The sequence below is a fragment of the Dermochelys coriacea genome, chromosome 23 (genome assembly GCF_009764565.3).
Source record: "Dermochelys coriacea isolate rDerCor1 chromosome 23, rDerCor1.pri.v4, whole genome shotgun sequence".
NCBI lineage: Eukaryota > Metazoa > Chordata > Testudines > Dermochelyidae > Dermochelys > Dermochelys coriacea.
In genome coordinates, this window is record NC_050090.1 from 16,566,630 (window position 1) to 16,587,714 (window position 21,085).

Consider the following 21,085-nt stretch of genomic DNA (forward strand, 5'->3'; position numbering starts at 1 on the left):
ATGTGATCCTGCAGCGCTGTGTGTGCGTGTTAGTGCGGTGGTATAGCGGTACGTGCGTGTGGCTGCATGGTTGTGTAGCGCGGTGTGTGTGTCAGTGTGGTTGTGTAGCACTGTGTGTGCATGGTTGTGTAGGTCTCTGTGTGTGATCCTGCAGCGCTGTGTCTCTGTCTGACTGCGTGTGTCCCAGGCGCCTGGCCCCCCAACCCCTCAACTCACCCCTTCCCCTCCACAGCGGCTCAGACCCCCCTCCAGCCCCCCTCTCACCTTGGGGGACTCCAGCCGCCCCGCCCCACCGGGGAGCCCCATGGCCGCTGGCTCAGAGCACCCGGGGCTCCTCAGACGCTTCTGGGCCCCCCTCACTGTCCCCCGGTTATATGGGTGCGCCGGCCTCCTCCCGACGCGATGCCAAACCCTCCGCCTGCTCCCCGCCCCCCCGCCCTGCCCCCCTGGCGCTGCTGGGGTGCGGCTGGCCCGACCCCCCCCAGAGCAGGCGGGGAATTTTCAGGGGAACTCCAGGGTCAGGTCGGGGCGCGGCCAACTTTCACTGCGCCGGAGAGACGGCAGCCAGCTGACCTGAGATGAGGCCTGTCCCCCCAGAGCCGGGCCCACAGGCACCCCCCGTCCCTGCCCGGCAGCCCCCAGAGCTGGGCCCACAGGCACCCCCCGGCACTGCCCATTCCCCGAGAGCTGGACCCGCAGGCACCTCCGGCACCTCCCGTCCCCCCAGAGCCGGACCTGCAGGCACCCCTGGCACCTCCCGTCCCCCCAGAACCGGGCAGTGGCTTGTCCCCGGCATCTGTCCCCCCAGGGGCCGTGTCCCCTCGCAGGGCAGCTGGTGCCCTCTGACCCTGCCCTGGTGAAGGAGGAGTGAGTGGGGCTGGACACGCAGACAGGCGGACAGGGGGGTGTGCGTGGGGACAGCCAGGCGGACGGAGGGGGGGTGTGTATGGACAGACATGTGAGCGGAGGGCTGTGCATGGTGATGGACGGACGGGCGGAGAAGCGTGCACGTGGACAGACAGACAGACAGAGCGGTGAGCGTGTGGGTTAGGGACAGACAGACAGACAGACAGACGGAAGGGTGTATGGGGATGGACAGACAGGCGGACGGAGGGGTGTATGGGGACGGACAGACAGGCGGAGGGGAGGGCGTGGGGACAGACAGGCGGACGGAGGGGTGTATGGGGACGGACAGACAGGCAGACGAAGGGGTGCATGAGGACAGACAGACGGCGGAGGGGAGGGCGTGGGGATAGACAGGCGGACGGAGGGGTGGATGGGGACGGACAGACAGGCGGAGGGGAGGGCGTGGGGATAGACAGGCGGACGGAGGGGTGGATGGGGACGGACAGACAGGCGGAGGGGAGGGCGTGGGGACAGACAGGCGGACGGAGGGGTGGATGGGGACGGACAGACAGACAGGCGGACGGAGGGGCAGAGGTCTGTGGACGGGGGGCCCGAATGCTGCAGGATGCTGGTGACCCTGCTTAGCTGACTCGGGGCCCCGGGTGGGCTGGGGGGCTGGGAAAGGGGGGCTGGGGGAGGGCAGAGAGACTGGGCGTCATTAGTTACCATCCCCCCGCCCCTCCCCCCCACAGCCCCCCCTGCCCCAGCCCCTCCCTCATCCCTCAACCCCTCCCCTGCCCCCAGCCCCTCCCCCTCTTCCCGGGTTCCCTCTCACCCCTCCCCTCCCCGGTTCTCCCGCCCCCTCCTTGGCTCCGCCCCCCGCTCCTCCCCCCGCCTCGCTCCGCCCCCCCAGCCGCCGCCGCTGCCGCCGCCGCCGCCATGGCCGGCGCGGCCTCCCCCTCCCCGCGGTCCCCCCTGCGCCGGCCCCGGGCCGGGGGGTGGGGGGCGGAGGAGCAGGAGCCCGCCCAGCGCCCCGCTTGGCAGCTCTCCCAGCATGCCCCGGGGCAGCCCCACTCCCAGCATGCTGCAGGGCAACACCAAGGGCCAACTTCCCAGCAGCCCATGGGGCAACCCCACTCCCAGCATGCAGTGGGGCATGGCGAGGAGCCACTCTCCCAGCATGCAGTGGGGCACGGCGAGGAACCACTCTCCCAGCATGCCACGGGGCATGGCGAGGAGCCGCTCTCCCAGCATGCAGTGGGGCATGGCGAGGAGCTGCTCTCCCAGCATGCAGTGGGGCACGGCGAGGAACCACTCTCCCAGCATGCCACGGGGCATGGCGAGGAGCCGCTCTCCCAGCATGCAGTGGGGCATGGCGAGGAGCTGCTCTCCCAGCATGCAGTGGGGCACGGCGAGGAACCACTCTCCCAGCATGCCACGGGGCATGGCGAGGAGCCGCTCTCCCAGCATGCAGTGGGGCACGGCGAGGAGCCGCTCTCCCAGCATGCCACGGGGCATGGCGAGGAACCGCTCTCCCAGCATGCAGTGGGGCATGGCGAGGAACCGCTCTCCCAGCATGCAGTGGGGCACGGCGAGGAGCCGCTCTCCCAGCATGCCACGGGGCATGGCGAGGAACCACTCTCCCAGCATGCCACGGGGCATGGCGAGGAACCACTCTCCCAGCATGCCACGGGGCATGGCGAGGAGCCGCTCTCCCAGCATGCCACGGGGCATGGCGAGGAACCGCTCTCCCAGCATGCAGTGGGGCATGGCGAGGAGCCGCTCTCCCAGCATGCCACGGGGCATGGCGAGGAACCGCTCTCCCAGCATGCAGTGGGGCACGGCGAGGAGCCGTTCTCCCAGCATGCCACGGGGCACGGCGAGGAGCCGTTCTCCCAGCATGCCACGGGGCATGGCGAGGAACCGCTCTCCCAGCATGCAGTGGGGCATGGCGAGGAGCCGCTCTCCCAGCATGCCACGGGGCATGGCGAGGAACCGCTCTCCCAGCATGCAGTGGGGCACGGCGAGGAGCCGCTCTCCCAGCATGCCACGGGGCACGGCGAGGAGCCGCTCTCCCAGCATGCCACGGGGCATGGCGAGGAACCCCTCTCCCAGCATGCAGTGGGGCATGGCGAGGAGCCGCTCTCCCAGCATGCCACGGGACATGGCGAGGAACCGCTCTCCCAGCATGCCACGGGGCATGGCGAGGAACCGCTCTCCCAGCATGCAGTGGGGCACGGCGAGGAGCCGCTCTCCCAGCATGCCGCGGGGCACGGGGAAGAGCCGCTTTCCCAGCATGCCGCGGGGCACGGCGAGGAGCCGCTCTCCCAGAATGCCACGGGGCACGGCGAGGAGCCGCTCTCCCAGTATGCAATGGGGCACGGCCCGGAGCCGCTCTCCCAGCCTGTTGTAGGGGCGCGCCGGGTGCTGTTTGCTGATACCCTGGGCTTGCCCTTGACCCGCCTGCGGCGCTACCAGCCCTGGCCGCCCCCCTCGCCTGAGTCGCCCCCTGAGGTGCTGCCCCACACCGGCCAGCCACGCCCCGCCCCCTACCTGCTTCCCGCCTTCGTGCTGCCCCTGCCAGGGCAGGGCGAGCCGGAGCGGCTGGCGCGGCTGCGCCGGGCCATGGTGGAGCTGGAGGAGGTGCTGGCGTCGGGGCCGGGCGAGCCATGGCTGCTGCGGGGCACCGTGCGGGTGCTCAACGTGGCCTACCGCAAAGCCGTCCACGTGCGAGCCAGCCAGGACCGCTGGCGCACCTACCGCGACCACCCCGCCTGCTACGTGCCGGGGGGCTCGCCCGATGGGGGGCTGAGCGACCGCTTCACTTTCAGCCTGCCCTTCAGCCCTGGCCAGGAGGAGGAGGAGGAGGAGGGGGACGAAGCCCGGCTGGATTTCGTGATCCGGTACCAGACCGACGAGGGCGTCTACTGGGCCAATAACCAGGGGAAGAACTACAGCGTGGTGATGAAGGGCCTGCCCCCGCCCCGGGCGCCCCCCAGCATTGCTGGCCCCGGGCGGCAGCTGAAGAGTTGCATGAGGCCGGAGAGGATGAGGTAAAATACCACCATCCTCCCAGAACCCCAAAACCGTCCCACAGAATCCCCCTGTGAGAACCGCCAAATGCCCCTGATCCCTGTGACTCTGAGCCCCCCAGATCCCCTGATCTGTGACACTGAGCCCTCCAATTCCCCCAATCCCCGTGACTCTGAGCCCCCACATACCCCCAATCTGTGACTCTGAGCCCCCCAATCCCTGTGACACTGAGCCCCTCAATCCCCCTGATCCCTGTGACTCTAAGCCTCCCAAATCCCCCCATCTCAGTGACATTGAGCCCCTGAATTCCCCTGATCCCCATGACTCTGAGCCCCCACATCCCCCCAATCCTGTGACTCTGAGCCCCCCAAATTCTGATTTGTGACTCTGAATCCCCAATTCCCCAATCCCCCATGATTGAGCCCCCCAAATCCCCCCAATCTGTGACTGAGCCCTCCAAATCCCCACGATCCTGTGACTCTGTGCCCCCTCAATCCCCCCGATCCCCATGACTCTGAGCCCCCAAACCCCCTGATCCCCATGACTCTCAGCCCCCAAATCCCCCCGATCCCCGTGCCTCTGAGCCCCTCAATCCCCTCGATCTGTGACTCTGAGCCCCCAAATCCTCCTGATCCCTGTGACTCGGAGCCCCCCAAATCCTCCTGATCCCAGTGACTCTGAGCCCCCCAATCTGTGACTCTGAGCCCCCGAAATCCCCCTGATCCCCATGACTCTGAGCCCCCCACATTCCCCCAATCTATGACAATGAGCCTCCCAATCCCCCAATCCCCGTGACTCTGAGCCCCCCACATCCCCCCGATCTGTGACTCTGAGCCCCCAAATCCCCCCAATCCCCGTGACTCTGAGCCCCTCAATCCCCCCGATCTGTGACTCTGAGCCCCCCAAATCCCTCCAATCCCCATGACTCTGAGCCTCCCAAATCCCCCTGATCTCTGTGACTCTGAGCCCCCCAAATCCCTCTAGTTTATCAGGGGGTGCAGAGCCTATGGAAGAGCAGCCCAGACACTGCTCTGAATTACAAGGAATTGGTGGGGCTCAGAGTCACAGAATCGTGGGGATTTGGGGGGCTGAGAGTCATGGGGATTGGGGACTTGAGGGCTCAGAGTCTTGAGGATTGAGGGGCTCAGATATATGGGGAAGGACCCTGCCTTTGCCCCACCCTCCTTCTGAGATAGTCCCTGCCCCACAGGGCACAGAGTGTCGGGGGGAGATGTTGGAGGTCTCGCGGTGGGTTTATACTGCGGACAGAGGATCAGCAAGTGAGAGGGGAAAGGATTCATTTGGGCAGGGTGGGGTAGCACTGTTGGTCTGTGCAAGCATCAGCACTTGTTCAAAGTGAATGTGCATTGCTCCCAGATCAGGTGCAAGCATTAGCACTAGTGCAAAGCAAGTGTGCAGTGCTCCCAAGTCGGAACTCACCTTGTACCTTGTGCAGTCGTTCCCATGAATGCCAAGTGTGTGTGTTATGCTCCCAAACCAGAATTCACCCTTTTCCCTTATGCTATCATTTGCACTAGTAAAAAGTGGATGCAAAACACTTCCAAATCACTTCCTCGTGCAAATATTAGCAGTAGAGCAAAGTGAGTGTTCAATGCTCCCAAATCAGCATTTGTCCTGCTCCTTTGTGTAGTTCACAGAATATCAGGGTTGGAAGGGACCTCAGGAGATCATCTAGTCCAACCCCCTGCTCAAAGCAGGACCAATCCCCAATTTTTGCCCCAAATCCCTAAATGGCCCCCTCAAGGATTGAACTCACAACCCTGGGTTTAGCAAGCCAATGCTCAAACCACTGAGCTATCCCTTGTTTGCACACGTGTGAGGTGCATGTGTAATGCTCTCAATCCAGAACTCACACTGCTCCCTTGTGCTATTATTTGCACTAGTGAAAAGTGAGTGTGAAACTTTCCCAGGTCAGCATTCACCCTGCTGCACTGTGTGTCTTAGTACTAGTGCAAGGCAAGTGTGCAATGCTCCCAAACCAGAATTCACAACGGGGTCTCGATGAAGGACTTTCACACCCGCTTTTCACTAGTGTATGTTCTGATGCCAGTGACCCCATGCAGGCTGTCGGTGCAGATCTGCCGGTGGTTCTAGGAGGACACAGACCAGCCGGGGGATTAAACTCCAACGCCCGACACTGAGCGAGGAGAAAGGCAGTTCAGGTTAAAGCTCCTGCCCCTCGTGGTCTGAAATTTCACGATCACATTTCCAGCTGCCGGCGGGCGAGTTCTGCGTAGTGAAAAACAAGCTGCGGGGGAAATGGGGCAGCGCCGTCATTTATTATTTCTAAAGAAACTGAGACCGAGGGCTGGAGAGAAGGTGAAATCACTTCGTCGGGGTGTTTTCTCTGAAACTCGGGCAGCAAAAGTGGTTTCCAAAAGAGGCAGGAAACAGAGTTAATAACGAGCCAAGCGGGGAGTGAAAAGTCTTGCGGTCGGCTGATTTTGTCAGAGATCTCATTTAAAGTGGGTAGATAGGTGGATAAAAGGGCCCAATATGGGCATTTCTGTACCAGAATCTCAGGCAGGGTCTGGGCAGCGTCCGGCGTGACGGGGCCCTGATCTCGTTGGGGTCTGGGCAACTCCCGGCACGATTGGGCCCTGATCTCATCGGGGTCTGGGCAGCACCCAGCGCAACAGGGCCCTGGCCTCGGTCAGGGTCTGGGCAGTACCCAGCGTGATGGGGCCCTGGTCTCGGTCGGAGTCTGGTGGCACCTGGCGCGACGGGGCCCTGGTCTTGGTTGGGGTCTGGGCGGTGCCTGGTGCGGATGGGGCCCTGGTCTCAGTTGTAGTCTGGTGGCGCCCGGCGCGACGGGGCCCTGGTCTGGCTTGGGGTCTGGGTATAAATACATCTCATGTATTTTATTGGCTTCTCCTTCACCCCTGGGTCCAGCTCCTGACTTGTTATCCTAATGAATGTCAGGTGTCAGGGGGTCGCCGTGTTCGGCTGTATCCACACAAACAACGTGGAGTCCGGTGGCACCTTAAAGACGAACAGATTTATTTGGGCTAAAGCTCTCCTGGGTAAAACCCCCTTCTCCAGATGCCTGGAGTGGAAATTAGACACAGGTATTATTCTATTGACACATGAGGAGACGGGACTTACCTCACCCTAACCCTAACGAATGCTAATTAAAAGGCAGTGAGACGGGAAGGGCAGGTGGGTGCGTGGGAGCGAGTGAGCTCTAGGTTCTCACGGGGACGAAGACCACGCCAAAGGCCCGTCTCCAAGGCCTTGCTCTGCCTCAGTTTCTCCATCTCTACGGAGGAGAACGGGGGGAAAGAAGATGCTGAGCGACGGGAGGTAGGCAGGAGTTTGTATGCTTGGAGTGGGGGCTGGTTAACCCCCGCCATGTCTCCAGTGTGGGTGGGGGCACCCGGGTGTCCAGTGATGAGAGCGGGGGCTGGGAGCCAGGACTCCTGGTTTCCTTCTGTGTCTGGGTTTGTGACCGAAATGTTTCTCCTCCGCTAAGACATGAGCATCAAAGGAAGTTTCTTTTTCCACGGGCCCCACCCCCTGCGGCTGAAACACAGGCGGTACCTTCAGCTTTTCCCCCCACCTGCCCTCCTTGCCCCCCCCGCTGAGGCTGAGTCTGGCAGAGTTTGCCCTTGGGCACCCCTCTGCAATCAGGGGTGGCTCCGGATTGACCCCGGGGGGGCTGTGATCAGAATCCAGCACTGCCCTCTCTGCAATCAGGGGTGACTCCGGATTGACCCCGGGGCTCTAAGATCAGAATCCAGCTCTGCCTCCTCTGCAATCAGGGGTGACTCCAGATTGACCCCAGGGGGTCTGAGATCAGAATCCAGCTTTGCTCCCGTTACAGCGGGGGATGACTCCGGATTGAACCCGGGGGGCTGAGATCAGAATCCAGCTCTGCCCCCTCTGCAATCAGGGGTGACTTCGGATTGACCCCGGGGGGCTGAGATCAGAATCCAGCTCTGCCCCCTCCGCAATCAGGGGTGACTCCGGATTGACCCCGGGGGTCTAAGATCAGAATCCAGCTCTGCCTCCTCTGCAATCAGGGGTGACTCCAGATTGACCCCAGGGGGTCTGAGATCAGAATCCAGCTTTGCTCCCGTTACAGCGGGGGATGACTCCGGATTGAACCCGGGGGGCTGAGATCAGAATCCAGCCCTGACTCTTCTGCACTCAGGGGTGACTCCGGATTGACCCCGGGGGGGCCGAGATCAGAATCCAGCTCTGCCCCCTCTGCAATCAGGGGTGACTCCGGATTGACCCCGGGGGGGCCGAGATCAGAATCCAGCTCTGCCCCCTCTGCAATCAGGGGTGACTCCGGTTTGACCCCGGGGGGCCGAGATCAGAATCCAGCTCTGCCCCCTCTGCAATCAGGGGTGACTCCGGATTGACCCTGGGGGGGCCGAGATCAGAATCCAGTTCTGCCCCCTCTGCAATCAGGGGTGACTCCGGATTGACCCCGGGGGGCTGAGATCAGAATCCAGCTCTGCCCCCTCTGCAATCAGGGGTGACTCCGGATTGACCCCGGGGGGCTGAGATCAGAATCCAGCTCTGCCCCCTCTGCAATCAGGGGTGACTCCGGATTGACCCCGGGGGGCTGAGATCAGAATCCAGCTCTGCCCCCTCTGCAATCAGGGGTGACTCCGGATTGACCCCGGGGGGCTGAGATCAGAATCCAGCTCTGCCCCCTCTGCAATCGGGGTGACTCTGTATTGACCCCGGGGGTCTGAGATCAGAATCCAGCTCTTCCCCCTCTGCAATCAGGGGTGACTCCGGATTGACCCCGGGGGTCTAAGATCAGAATCCAGCTCTGCCTCCTCTGCAATCAGGGGTGACTCCAGATTGACCCCAGGGGGTCTGAGATCAGAATCCAACTTTGCTCCCGTTACAGCGGGGGATGACTCCGGATTGACCCCGGGGGGCTGAGATCAGAATCCAGCCCTGACTCTTCTGCACTCAGGGGTGACTCCGGATTGACCCCGGGGGGGCCGAGATCAGAATCCAGCTCTGCCCCCTCTGCAATCGGGTGACTCCGGATTGACCCCGGGGGGCTGAGATCAGAATCCAGCTCTGCCCCCTCTGCAATCAGGGGTGACTCTGGATTGACCCCGGGGGGCTGAGATCAGAATCCAGCTCTGCCCCCTCTGCAATCAGGGGTGACTCCGGATTGACCCCGGGGGGGCTGTGATCAGAATCCAGCTCTGCCCTCTCTGCAATCAGGGGTGACTCCAGATTGACTCCAGGGGGTCTGAGATCAGAATCCAGCTTTGCTCCCGTTACAGCCGGGGATGACTCCGGATTGACCCCAGGGGGCTGAGATCAGAATCCAGCCCTGACTCTTCTGCACTCAGGGGTGACTCCGGATTGACTCCGGTGGGGCTGAGATCAGAATCCAGCTCTGCTCCCTCTGCAATCAGGGGTGGCTCCGGATTGACCCCAGGGGGCTGAGATCAGAATCCACTCTGCCCTCTCTGCAATCAGGGGTGACTCCGGATTGGCCCCGGGGGGCTGAGATCAGAATCCAGCCCTGATCCGTCTGCAATGCGGGGTGACTCCGGATTGGCCAGACCCAGTGCCGGGCCGGATTCTCTCTGAGCTCAGGGCGTGGGACGGGCCCGGAGCCGCTCTCAGAGCTGCGCCGTGGGCGCAAGGTGCCATGCGAAGCTGCGGCTTGGCTTTGTCACTGTCCCGCCCCCTTGCAGCCGCAGATCTGAGGGCCTGGGCTCCAGACGGTGACTCGCAGGAAAGGGGAAAACCCAGGAACGCACCCAAAATAGCTGCGGGGATTTACTCATGTGGAGATGCCGAGCCGGATCCGGGCCCCGTCGCGCCAGACCCCAGACACACGGAGAGAGACCGTCCCTAGACAAACAAAGGGAAACTGAGGCACCCAGTGATTAGAGCTCAGCTGGGCATGTGTGGTTGAGCTGGAATGGAACCTGGGAGCCCTGGCTAACACCTTGCCCACTCAGGCTGGGGGCCCGGGCGCCTGGGTTCTCTCCCTGGCTCTGGTAGGGGAGCGGGGAGGGGGCTGGGAACCAGGAAGGTGCCACCCCCCACCTGGCCCTGGGCAGTGACTGGATCCTTCTCCCCCCACAGGCCGTGTGAGGAAGAGCCAAGCGATGAAGATACACCAAACCCTGTCGACGCGGAAGGTATGTGCTGCGCGCTTCCCCCCAGTAGTGCCCCCAACCAGGGTCGTCCCCAGGGCTGCGAGCTTCCCCCCAGCAGTGCCCCCAGCTAGGGTCTCCCCCAGCACCACGAGCTTCCCCCCAGCAGTGCCCCCAGCCGGGGTCTCCCCCAGCGCCGTGAACTTCCCCTTAGCAGTGCCCCCGACCAGGGTCACCCCCAGCGCTGTGAGCTTCCCCCCAGTAGTGCCTCCAGCCAGGGTCTCCCCCAGGGCCGTGAGCTTCCTCCCAGCAGTGTCCCCAGCTGGAGTCTCCCCCAGCGCCACGAGCTTCCCCCCAGCAGTACCGGGCTGGTTGAGGGGAGCACTAGTGTGGGTGACCCCGTCTCTTTCTGTCTCCAGAAGGGAGCCCTGAAAGGGAGACGCGAAGAGAATCGCCCTCAGCTCCCGCACCGCAGCCCACGGGACAGGTATGAACAGCCGGCAACAGCGTTGGTGTGGGGAGAGAGGCCCCTTCCCGGCCCTGTGCTGAGCCCCCCTCCCCACGGCACCCCCATTGCCTGGCCCTGCCTGCCAGGGGAGAGCGTCCGCTGCCCAGCCCCTCACCTGCCCCTCAGCGCCCAGCCCTGCCTGCCAGACTAGGGCTGCGCAGACCCACAGCGAGGGTCAGCCCCTACCCCAGAGATCTCCCCATCTCACTGACAAAGGCCGGCTCAGGCCCCGCTTCTCACAGGTGGGGAAACTGAGGCACGACTGTGCCAGAATTGCCCCTCCCCCCCGGCGCTTGTGGGGGACCCTGCCTCTCCAGCCCCCATCCTTCCCATGCCCTGCTGCAGGTCCCGGCGCTGCCGGTCGCCTCCACGTCCCTGGAGACGGAGCCGCCTGCGAGGGAGCCCCCGCAGCCACCCGTGGCCGGCACTCTGGGGCCAGGGGCCTCGTTCTTGGAGGCTGGCCTGGCAGAGCAGGCTGGGCTCTGGCGGGTGGAGGAGGAGGCTGTGGACTCGGAGCTGGAGCAGCTATACCTCTGCCATCTCAGCCGGCTGCGGGCAGAGGAGCTGGGGGGCGCCGGGGGGCGGCCGGGGGGCATGGAGGCGGCTGGCTGCCCCCCGGCCTGGCTGCCTGCCCTGCACCTGAGCGTGCTGAGCGACCGGGACCTGGTGGTCGGCTGCGCCGGGCCGGAGCGGGCGCTGAACAGCTCCCTGGCCCAGGAGATTACCCGGCGTTACGCCAGCCCAGCGGGCGAGGGCCCGGAGACGGGCACGGCAGCCCGACTCACCCCGCCAACCGGCCCGGGGCGGGACAGCCCCCCAGCGCTGCTGGAGGGCGGGATCCGGGGAGCCGGCTCAGGGGGGACTCTGCAGCTGCTGGCGCCGGCCGCCGTGGTGGTGCCGGCATGGACAGCGGCCCCGGTAGGGCGAGGCCGGGGTGGCTGCGGAGGGCCACAGGGCCTGTGGTTGGGTGAGCCCAGGGAGGGGGTGCCCGGCTGCCCCCCGCGGCTGGGGCAGGCCCTGACCGGTTCCCTCCACGTCCTGGGCCTTGTGATCATCCTGCCCATGGTCCTCAGTGGCTGCCTGCCGGCCGCACTCATCACCCTGTATGTGGTTCTCACGTGGCACCAGGCGAGCTAGGACCCAGGCGTCCTGGCTCCCAGCTTCCCCCGCTCTAGCCCCCTCACCCCCAGAGCTGGGGAGAGAACCCAGGTGTCCTGGCTCCCAGCCCCTCCACCCTACCCCACACTCGTTGTGTCCCACACTGGCGCTGGGGGCCATGTGTCTCTGAAGACCTTACATCGGCTCATTGTCCCGCTTTGCTTCTCCGGCACACGACCCCCACCATGGCTCTGTATTTATTTGGTACTGGGGGTGCGTGGGGGGAGTCAGTGGGTCCCCCCCCCGTGTGGTGCAAAGCGGGTCATTTGCAGCATGACGCTTCCGCTGAGTGCTACTGAGAGTTTCGGTCCAGCCACCGGGGGGGCTGGCAATCGTCTGGCTGATTCACCGCGCTTGCATCAGCCCCCAGCGGTGAGGCCCCACGGCACGCTGGAGCCGCCCAGCCACCCGCTCCCCCACGTGGCCCTCTTCGGCGTCTGCAAGTCGAAGGAGCTGCTACTGTGGGAGCCGGGGAGGGGGGTGGTGCCTCAGTTTCCCCACATGGGAGCTCTGCCCGTGTTTGGGAAGCCGTGGGACACTCTTGGAGTGATGGAGGACAGCCTGTGTCGGAGCCGAGGCTGGGTGGAGGTGAGAGTGGAATTGGACCCAGATCCTGCTGCAGTTGGGAGCGACTCCAGATTAAGTGGAATCAGAATCCTGCCCTGACCCCATTGCAGTCAGGGGTGACTCTGGATTGACTCTGAATTAACTGAGATGGGAAGTCAGAAAACCTGCCTTGGAGCGAGAGAGGCAAGACTCTGGATCTGCATCGAGACGGCTCAGGGGGGCCGTGAGCCCCAGGGTGGGGGGGGCAGATATCTGATAACGGGCTCGTCGGGCTGCCGGCACCGGGTCCCGGCTGGGAGTCAGGTGCCAGTTGTGGCCCGGGATGGGGATTCGCCCTGGGGACAGTGGGCCCGGGGCTGGGCCGGCGGCTCCCCGAGCGGGCGGGTTCGGGACCCTGACGCGTGGCGTCTTGAAGGGGGTGAAACGCCGGCGACCGCGCAGCTGATGGAAACGCAAAATAAACACGGTCCCGGCCAGAGCCCTGGTGTCGGTTTCTGGGGGGGCTCATGGCGCCAGCAGGGGGAGGATGGGGGTCCGGCTGTGGGGTGGAAGGTGACGGGCCTGGAGGCAGGATCAGTCTGGCCTGGAGCACAATTCCAGATGGGAGCCGGTGTCCCCCAGAGGGGACAGGCCCCTACCCCATTCCCTGCCCCCCGACCCAGCCAGTCCCCGCCCTGGGGCCGGCGGCCCCCAGAGGGGACAAGCCCCTGCCCCATTCCCTGCCCCCTGAGCCAGCCAGTCCCCGCCCTGGGGTCGGCGCCCTCTAGAGGGGACAGGCCCCTGCCCCATTCCCTGCCCCCCGACCCAGCCAGTCCCTGCCCTGGGGCCGGCGGCCCCCAGAGGGGACAAGCCCCTGCCCCATTCCCTGACCCCCGAGCCAGCCAGTCCCCGCCCTGGGGTCGGCAGCCCCCAGAGGGGACAGACCCCTGCCCCATTCCCTGCCCCCCGAGCCAGTTTGGGATTGGGCAGTTCAAGGACATGGTGCCGCAGCCCATAGGAAACCGCCCCCCATCAGATTTGCTCAGTTGCTTTGTAGTTTCAGTATCCCTTTGTGGAGAACCCAGGCGTCCTGCCCCCCCCCCCGCTCTAACCACTAGATGCCCCCTCCCCGACCTATGGAGAGAACCCAGGCGTCCTGGCTCCCAGCACATCCCCCACTGCTCTAACCACTAGACCCCCCTCCCAGAGTCAGGGAGAGAACCCAGGAGTCCTGGCTCCCAGCCCCTCCCTCCCCCTTCGCTTCCCCTGGTCCCGATGTTGCGTTGCTGCCCGAGTCCCCCTCCCCCGCTCCGCCATTGTCCCCCGGCCCCTCCTCGGCCCCGGCTCCGCCCCCCACGTCCCTCTGCCCCCCAGACCCCCCCCGCCGCACCTTCCGGTGGATGCTGAAGAAGATGGTCGGATCCCGGCCGCCTCCCGGCTCCTTTGTGGGGACCGGAGCCTGAGCCCCTGCGCGATGCCTCCGGGCTCATCTCGGGGGGAGAGTCCGGACCCCCTCCCTCCCGGCTGGAATCCGGCGTGACTCCGGAGCCGCCGCACCCAGCATTCCCCTCCAGCAATCGGGTCGAACCGGGGTCCTGGGGATGGAGCGAGCCGGCGTCGGGGCGCCGCCCGGGCCAGGAGGGCGCCCCAGGACCGGCCCCGACCTGGATTTAACCCCCTGGATCTAATGGGGGGGGAGTCGAATCCGGATTCCCACGGAGGAGCGAGCCGATCCGGGATGCCATTGGATCGATCTGCTGGACGAGGTGTCTGTGTTGAAGAGGGCAGATCCGGAGTCACACCGGATTGATCGGGGGAGGGAATCCCTGGAGGAGGGACCCGGCTTCTTGGTTTCACCGAGGCCCCGATCCGGGTAGCTTGGGGGTCCCTGGGACGCCGCCGCGGGGAGCCTTCGGCGCCGGGCTCTGGAGGCAGCGGAAGCGGGGGAGCAGCGCCCCCAGACCCCCAAGGCAACCCCCGAGCCCCCTCCAGTCGGCATGGGGGGAGGCTCAGCAAAGGGACACCCCACTCCCCACAGGGCCTGAAGGCGCCGGGGGCAGGGGACTCGCCCCCCACCAAGCGGGGAAGGATTTGGGGGTCTTGCCTCACGTCGGGGAGCCAGCGGAGCAGAGGTGAGCTGGGGCTGGTCCTGGGGGGGGCGGGCTGGGCCCCTGCCTCGGCCCCCCTCCATCCTCAGCCCACCACCAGTATACATCCCTCTGGCCCCCCCATATACATCCCTCCATCCCCAGTTCCCCACTTGTATACATCCCTCCGGCCCCCAATATACCCCCCTGTCCCAGCCCCCCACTAGTATACACCCCTCCACCCCCCATATATATCCCCATCCCCTCACCTGTATACACCCCTCCGGCCCCCCCATATACATCCCTCCATCCCCAGCTCCCCCACCTGTATATCTCCCTCATCCCACCCCACATGCACCCCCGTCCCCAGCCCCCCACCACTTTACCCCCTCCACCCCCATATACATCCCCCCATCCCCTCACCTATATACATTCCTCCTGCCCCCCGTATACACCCCCTATCCCCAGCCCCCCACCGGTATACACCGCTCTGGCCCCCCATATACATCCCTCCATCCCCAGCGCCCTACCGGTATACACCCCTCTGGCCTCCCCCATATACACCCCCGTCCCCAGCCCCCCACTGGTATATACCCCTCTGCCCCCCCATATACATCCCTACATCCCCAGTGCCCCACCTGTATACATCCTCTTGCCTCCCATATACCCCCCCGTCCCAGCCCCCCACTAGTATATACCCCTCCGCCCCCCCATATACACCCCCCATCCCCAGCCCCCCACCTGTATACACCCCTCCGGTCAGCCACTCATCCCATCATCCCTCCACCCCATATACACCCCCTCCATCTGCCCCTCCCCAGCCCTCCGTACACTCCTCTGCCCCCCCGTCTCCCCCCAAGCCGTCCACCCTGTCCCTTTTTCCTCCCATATACCCCCACACCCCTCACTGTACCCCAGACACCCCATAGCTGCTCCAGCCTTGAACAGTCGTTTATCCACCCACCCCTCTGAAACGGGCCCCCCACCCCCCTCCACCCTGCACCTGCCTCTGGCCTCCGCCCACTGGAGGAGCCTGTGGGGCTGGAGAGATGAGGGGTGTGTGTCCATCCAGCCCCTGTGCACCCCTTTAACTCGTCACCCCTCCCCCTCTGCACATACCCCTCTATTGTCCCATCCCCCTCACTCCACCCACCCATTCCCTGCCACCCCCTCCAGCCCCCCCTGCCATCCCTACACCCCCCGGCCCTCCCCTCCTGCTGACACCCCCTCCATCCACCCGTCCCTCCAGCCCCCCCATCATCCCTACACCCCTCCCCACCCACCAGCCCCCACCCCGCCTCCAGCCCCCTCCCTTTCTCTGGCTGACACAGGTGCAGAGACCCGACAACAAGGCCTAGGAGTGGCTGGGGGGGTTGTCATTCAGGGCCTGGGGTGTGTGTGTGTGTGTGTGTGTTTCCACTTTGTGTGTCTATGTATTGTATGGGTGTATTTTGTATGTATATAGTATATGTGTAATGTGTGTGTATATATACTTTTGTGTGTATATTATATGTGTGTGAATACAGTATGTATGTATTATGTGTGTGCAGTGTGTGTAGCGTGTGTATACACGCATGTATGTTTCCACTTTGTGTACGTGTGTGTAACGTGTGTGTAACGTGCATATTGTGTGTGTATCGTGTGTAGCATGTGTGTGTATCGTGTGTGTATTGTGTGTGTGTGATATGTAGTGTATGTGAGCATGTGTGTGTAGCGTGTGTATGAGTGGATTGTGTGTGTGTGTGTGTAATGTGTAGTGTGTGTGTAGAGTGTGTAGTGTGTGTGTGTAGCATGTGTGGATTGTGTGTAGGGTGTGTGGGTAGCATGTGTGGATTGCATGTGTATGTGTGGATTGTGTGTTTGTGTAATGTGTAGTGTGTGGATTGTGTGTGTGTAATGTGTAGCATGTGTGTAGCATGTGTAGTGTGTGTGTAGCGTGTGGATTGTGTGTAATGTGTAGCATGTGTGTAGCACATGTAGCGTGTGTGGATTGTGTGTTTGTGTAATGTATAGTGTGTGTGTAGCATGTGTAGTGTATGTGTAATGTGTGTGGATTGTGTGTGTGAGTAATGTGTAGCGTGTGTGGATTGTGTGTGTGAGTAATGCATAGTGTATGTGTAGTGTGTGTGGATTGTGTGTGTGTAATGTGTAGTGTGTGTAGAGTGTGTGGATTGTGTGTGTAGCATGTGTAGTGTGTGTGTAGCATGTGTGGATTGTGTGTGTGTGTAATGTGTAGCATGTGTGTGTAGCATGTGTGTACACACGTGCATGTTTCCACTTTGTGTGTGTGGGCGTCTCTCTCCCCTCGGCGTGCGGCCAGGCTCTGGGGGGGCTTTGTGCCAATTTACCCCCCCATTACCAGCCCCCAACCTGCCAGACTCGCCCCCGCCCCCAACTGGGACATGACAACAGAACGGGGGGTGTGTGTGTGGAAATTTTGGCCAGGCCCCCACCCAGCAGGCCCTGAGTTGATGCTCACGGGGGGGGGGCCCCCTCAGGGCAACTCCACTGGCCTCATTCTCTTCTCTCTTCCCCCCGGGGCAATCAGGAGTGACTCCAGTTTAAGAGCAGAATCGGGTCCCAGCTCAATTCCACAGCCCACCTCCTTCCCCGGTGGCTGGAGAGGGGAATGAGTGTGACAGAGCCCGGATGTGTGTGTGTGCGTGTCTGCTCCCCTATTGGAGGGGTGGAGCCCTGTGCTGTGAGTGTGTGTGTGTGTGTGTCTCTGCTCCCCCAGCTGGAGGTGCGGAGTCCTGTGCTCTGTGTGTGTTTGTTTGTGAGTGCTCGTGTGTGTGCAAAGTACCCTTTCAAAGCATCTGGGGTGAGCAAAAGCAGCCAGAAAGCTTCAGCCCCCCAATGTGCTGGGGCAGCCGAGTGTGAGAGGGACCGAGTGTGAGCGGATGTCAAGGCGTGAGGGCATGAACGTGGAAGGGGCCCGGCAGGGTGGGGGGCACGTGTGTGAGGCTCAGTCTGCTGGAGGGGAAGAGTGTCGGCGCAACTGTGAGCGTGTCAAGCGAGTGTGACTCGATGTGGGGGCATGTGTGTGTGTGTCTGTGTCCGGGCGGCTGTGAGGATGAGCGTGTGTCAGTGCAAGTGTGTGTCAGTCTGAGTGCGGCCGTGAGGACGACAGTGCATGAGTGTGTCAGCGTCAGGGGGGCCGTGAAGATGACGGTGTCCTTCTCCCTAGGGGACGCCGGCTGGGGGGGGCTGGCTGGTTGGGGGGGCAATGGGAGATGGGACCCCCAGACAAGGTGGGTGATGGGATTGGGGGCCTGTGCTCAGCAGCCCCACCTCCAACCAGGTCGGGCCTGGGGGCAGCAGGCACTGCCCCATAGCCTGGGCACGCCGGGCTGGGGGTCCCACCGGGCCAGGCCCCGCCCCCGACGATCCCTTCTCCCCCCTGCAGAGGCCCCGGGGCCATGGGCCGCCCCCGCTAGCCCCGCAGGCCGGCGATGGCGAACGCCAGCGAGGCAGACGAGCCGGGCCTGCCGGGCCCCCCGGCGGCCTCCACCTACGCCAAGCTGCTGTTGCTGGGGCTGATCATCTGTGTGAGCCTGGCGGGCAACCTGGCCCTGGCGCTGCTGGTGCTGAAGGAGCGGGGGCTGCACCGGGCCCCCTACTACTTCCTGCTGGATCTGTGCCTGGCCGATGCCGTGCGGGCGGCCATCTGCTTCCCCTTCGTCCTGGTCTCCATCCGCCACGGCTCGGCCTGGACCCACAGCCCGCTGAGCTGCAAGGTGGTGGCCTTCCTGGCCGTCCTCTTCTGCTTCCACGCTGCCTTCCTGCTCTTCTGCATCAGCGTCACCCGGTACATGGCCGTGGCCCACCACCGCTTCTACGCCAAGCGCATGACCCTGTGGACGTGCGTGGCCGTCATCTGCATGGTGTGGACCCTCTCGGTGGCCATGGCCTTCCCGCCCGTCTTCGACGTGGGCACCTACAAGTTCATCCGGGAGGAGGACCAGTGCATCTTCGAGCACCGCTACGTCAAGGCCAATGACACGCTGGGCTTCATGCTCATGCTGGCCGTGCTGGTGGGGGCCACCCACGCCGTCTATGGCAAGCTGCTCTGCTTTGAGTACCGCCACCGCAAGATGAAGCCGGTGCAGATGGTGCCGGCCATCAGCCAGAACTGGACGTTCCATGGGCCGGGGGCCACCGGCCAGGCGGCCGCCAACTGGATCGCCGGCTTCGGCCGGGGCCCCATGCCGCCCACGCTGCTGGGCGTCCGGCAGAACGGCCACGCCGCCAACCACAGCCTGCTGGGCATGCAGGAGTTCAAGGCGGAGAAGCGGCTGGGGAAGATGTTCTACGTCATCACCGTCCTCTTCCTCCTCCTCTGGTCGCCCTACCTCGTGGCCTGCTACTGGCGGGTCTTCGTCAAGGCCTGCAGCATCCCCCACCGCTACCTGGCCACCGCCGTCTGGATGAGCTTCGCCCAGGCCGCTGTCAACCCCATCGTCTGCTTCCTGCTCAACAAGGAGCTCACGAAGGGGCTGGCGGCCCATGTGCCCTGCCGCAGGACAGAGCCCCCCCTGCCCCGGGAGCCGTACTGCGTCATGTGAGGGGGGGCGCTGGACACGTCACGCCAGGGGTGTCCCCCATGGGTCACGGCCACGGGAGAGGGTTCGAGGGGCTGGCAGCAGCGGGTTGAGGGCGGGACGCTGGACATCCGGCGACAATCCGGAGTCACCCCCTGCCCGCAATGGGATCAGGCCGGATTCAGATCTCAGTTAATCTGCAGTCAATACAAAGCCACCCCCAGACTGCAGTGGGATCAGGGCCGGATTCTGATCTCAGTTAATCCAGAGTCAATCTGGAGTCACCCCCTGCCCGCAATGGGATCAGGCCAGATTCTGATCTCAGTTAATCCAGAGTCAATCCGGAGTCACTCCCTGACCGCAATCGGATCAGGCCAGATTCTGATCTCAGTTAATCTGGAGTCAATCCGAAGTCACCCCCGGACTGCAGTGAGGTCAGGGCTCGATTCTGATCTCAGCTCCCCTGGGGTCAATCCAGAGTCACCCTGACTTCGGCAGTCTTACTCCAGCTGCAGTGGCTTAATCTGGATTCACATCCGGGTACCCAAAATGGGGAATTTGCTGTGTCTAGTTTATTCCCCAACGTGGAGATGAGAAGAGATGGGGTAGGAGTGGGGCAGGTCTGGGGAGGAAAAGGGAGCTGGAGGGTGAACCGGGGAAGGGGGGGTGGGCAAGGGAGGGGTGGGGAGATTGGGGGAGGAGGTCCAGCCCAGCAACGCCCATGCCCACCCTCTGCCTCTGCGGGTGATTTAGCAGCCTCTCAGTCAGTAACCAGGGACACGCCCCCCATACAGTCTCCATGGCAACAGCCAATGGGAGCCCAACAGACCATGTCACCCTGGAACAATGCAACCAGGAAGGGGGGGAGACCCATCCTGGCCCCGAAATCTCTGGGGGGAGGGAAACGGGGATGCTGTGGTCACAGGTGTTCCGGAGAAATGGGCCAAGGGCTGCAGGGACCAGCAGATTCACAGGAGCAGTCCCAGGGCGACAGGCGGAGTCACAGGCAGCGATTCTTAGGGCGACAGGCGGAGGAACAGGCAGCGATTGTTAGGGCGACAGGCGGAGAAACAGGCACGATTGTTAGGGCGACAGGCGGAGAAACAGGCACGATTGTTAGGGCGACAGGCGGAGTCACAGGCAACGATTGTTAGGGCGACAGGCGGAGTCACAGGCAGCGATTGTTAGGGCAATGGGCGGATTCACAGGCAGTGGTTGTTAGGGCGACAGGCGGAGGAACAGGCAGCAATTGTTAGGGCGACGGGTGGAGGAACAGGCAGCGATTGTTAGGGTGACGGGTGGAGGAACAGGCAGCGATTGTTAGGGTGACGGGTGGAGGAACAGGCAGCGATTGTTAGGGCGACGGGTGGAGTCACAGGCAGCGATTTTTAGGGTGACGGGTGGAGGAACAGGCAGCGATTGTTAAGGCGACAGGTGGAGTCACAGGCAGCGATTTTTAGGGCGACGGGTGGAGTCACAGGCAGCGATTGTTAGGGCGACGGGTGGAGGAACAGGCAGCGATTGTTAAGGCGACAGGTGGAGTCACAGGCAGCGATTGTTAGGGTGACGGGTGGAGGAACAGGCAGCGATTGTTAGGGCGACAGGTGGAGGAACAGGCAGCGATTGTTAGGGTGACGGGTGGAGTCACAGGCAGAGATTGTTAGGGTGACGGGTGGAGTCACAGGCAGCGATTGTTCGGGTGACGGGTGGAGTCACAGGCAGCGATTGTTAGGGTGACGGGCGGAGGAACAGGCAGCGATTGTTAGGGTGACGGGTGGAGTCACAGGCAGCGATTGTTAGGGCGACGGGTGGAGTCACAGGCAGAGATTGTTAGGGTGACGGGCGGATTCACAGGCAGCGATTGTTAGGGTGACGGGTGGAGTCACAGGCAGCGATTGTTAGGGTGACGGGTGGAGTCACAGGCAGCGATTGTTAGGGCGACAGGTGGAGGAACAGGCAGCGATTGTTAGGGTGACGGGTGGAGTCACAGGCAGAGATTGTTAGGGCGACGGGCGGATTCACAGGCAGCGATTGTTAGGGTGACGGGTGGAGGAACAGGCAGCGATTGTTAGGGTGACGGGTGGAGGAACAGGCAGCGATTGTTAGGGTGACGGGTGGAGTCACAGGCAGCGATTGTTAGGGCGAGAGGTGGAGGAACAGGCAGCGATTGTTAGGGCGACGGGTGGAGGAACAGGCAGCGATTGTTAGGGTGACGGGCGGATTCACAGGCAGCGATTGTTAGGGTGACAGGTGGAGGAA

The 21,085-nt window shown here is 63.5% G+C and overlaps 1 protein-coding gene across 1 annotated transcript; it reads left to right on the plus strand.

Annotated features, from left to right (window-relative positions):
• Window positions 1-1,764: 1,764 nt before the first annotated feature.
• Window positions 1,765-19,468, plus strand: LOC119847051. Its single transcript, XM_038381413.2, has 6 exons — window positions 1,765-3,899; window positions 9,976-10,031; window positions 10,406-10,473; window positions 10,840-11,628; window positions 12,016-12,240; window positions 17,723-19,468. The coding sequence occupies exons 1-6, from the start codon at window positions 1,786-1,788 to the stop codon at window positions 18,848-18,850; spliced, it is 4,380 nt and encodes a 1,459-aa protein (XP_038237341.1). The 5' UTR covers window positions 1,765-1,785; the 3' UTR covers window positions 18,851-19,468.
• The last annotated feature ends 1,617 nt before the right edge of the window (window positions 19,469-21,085 follow it).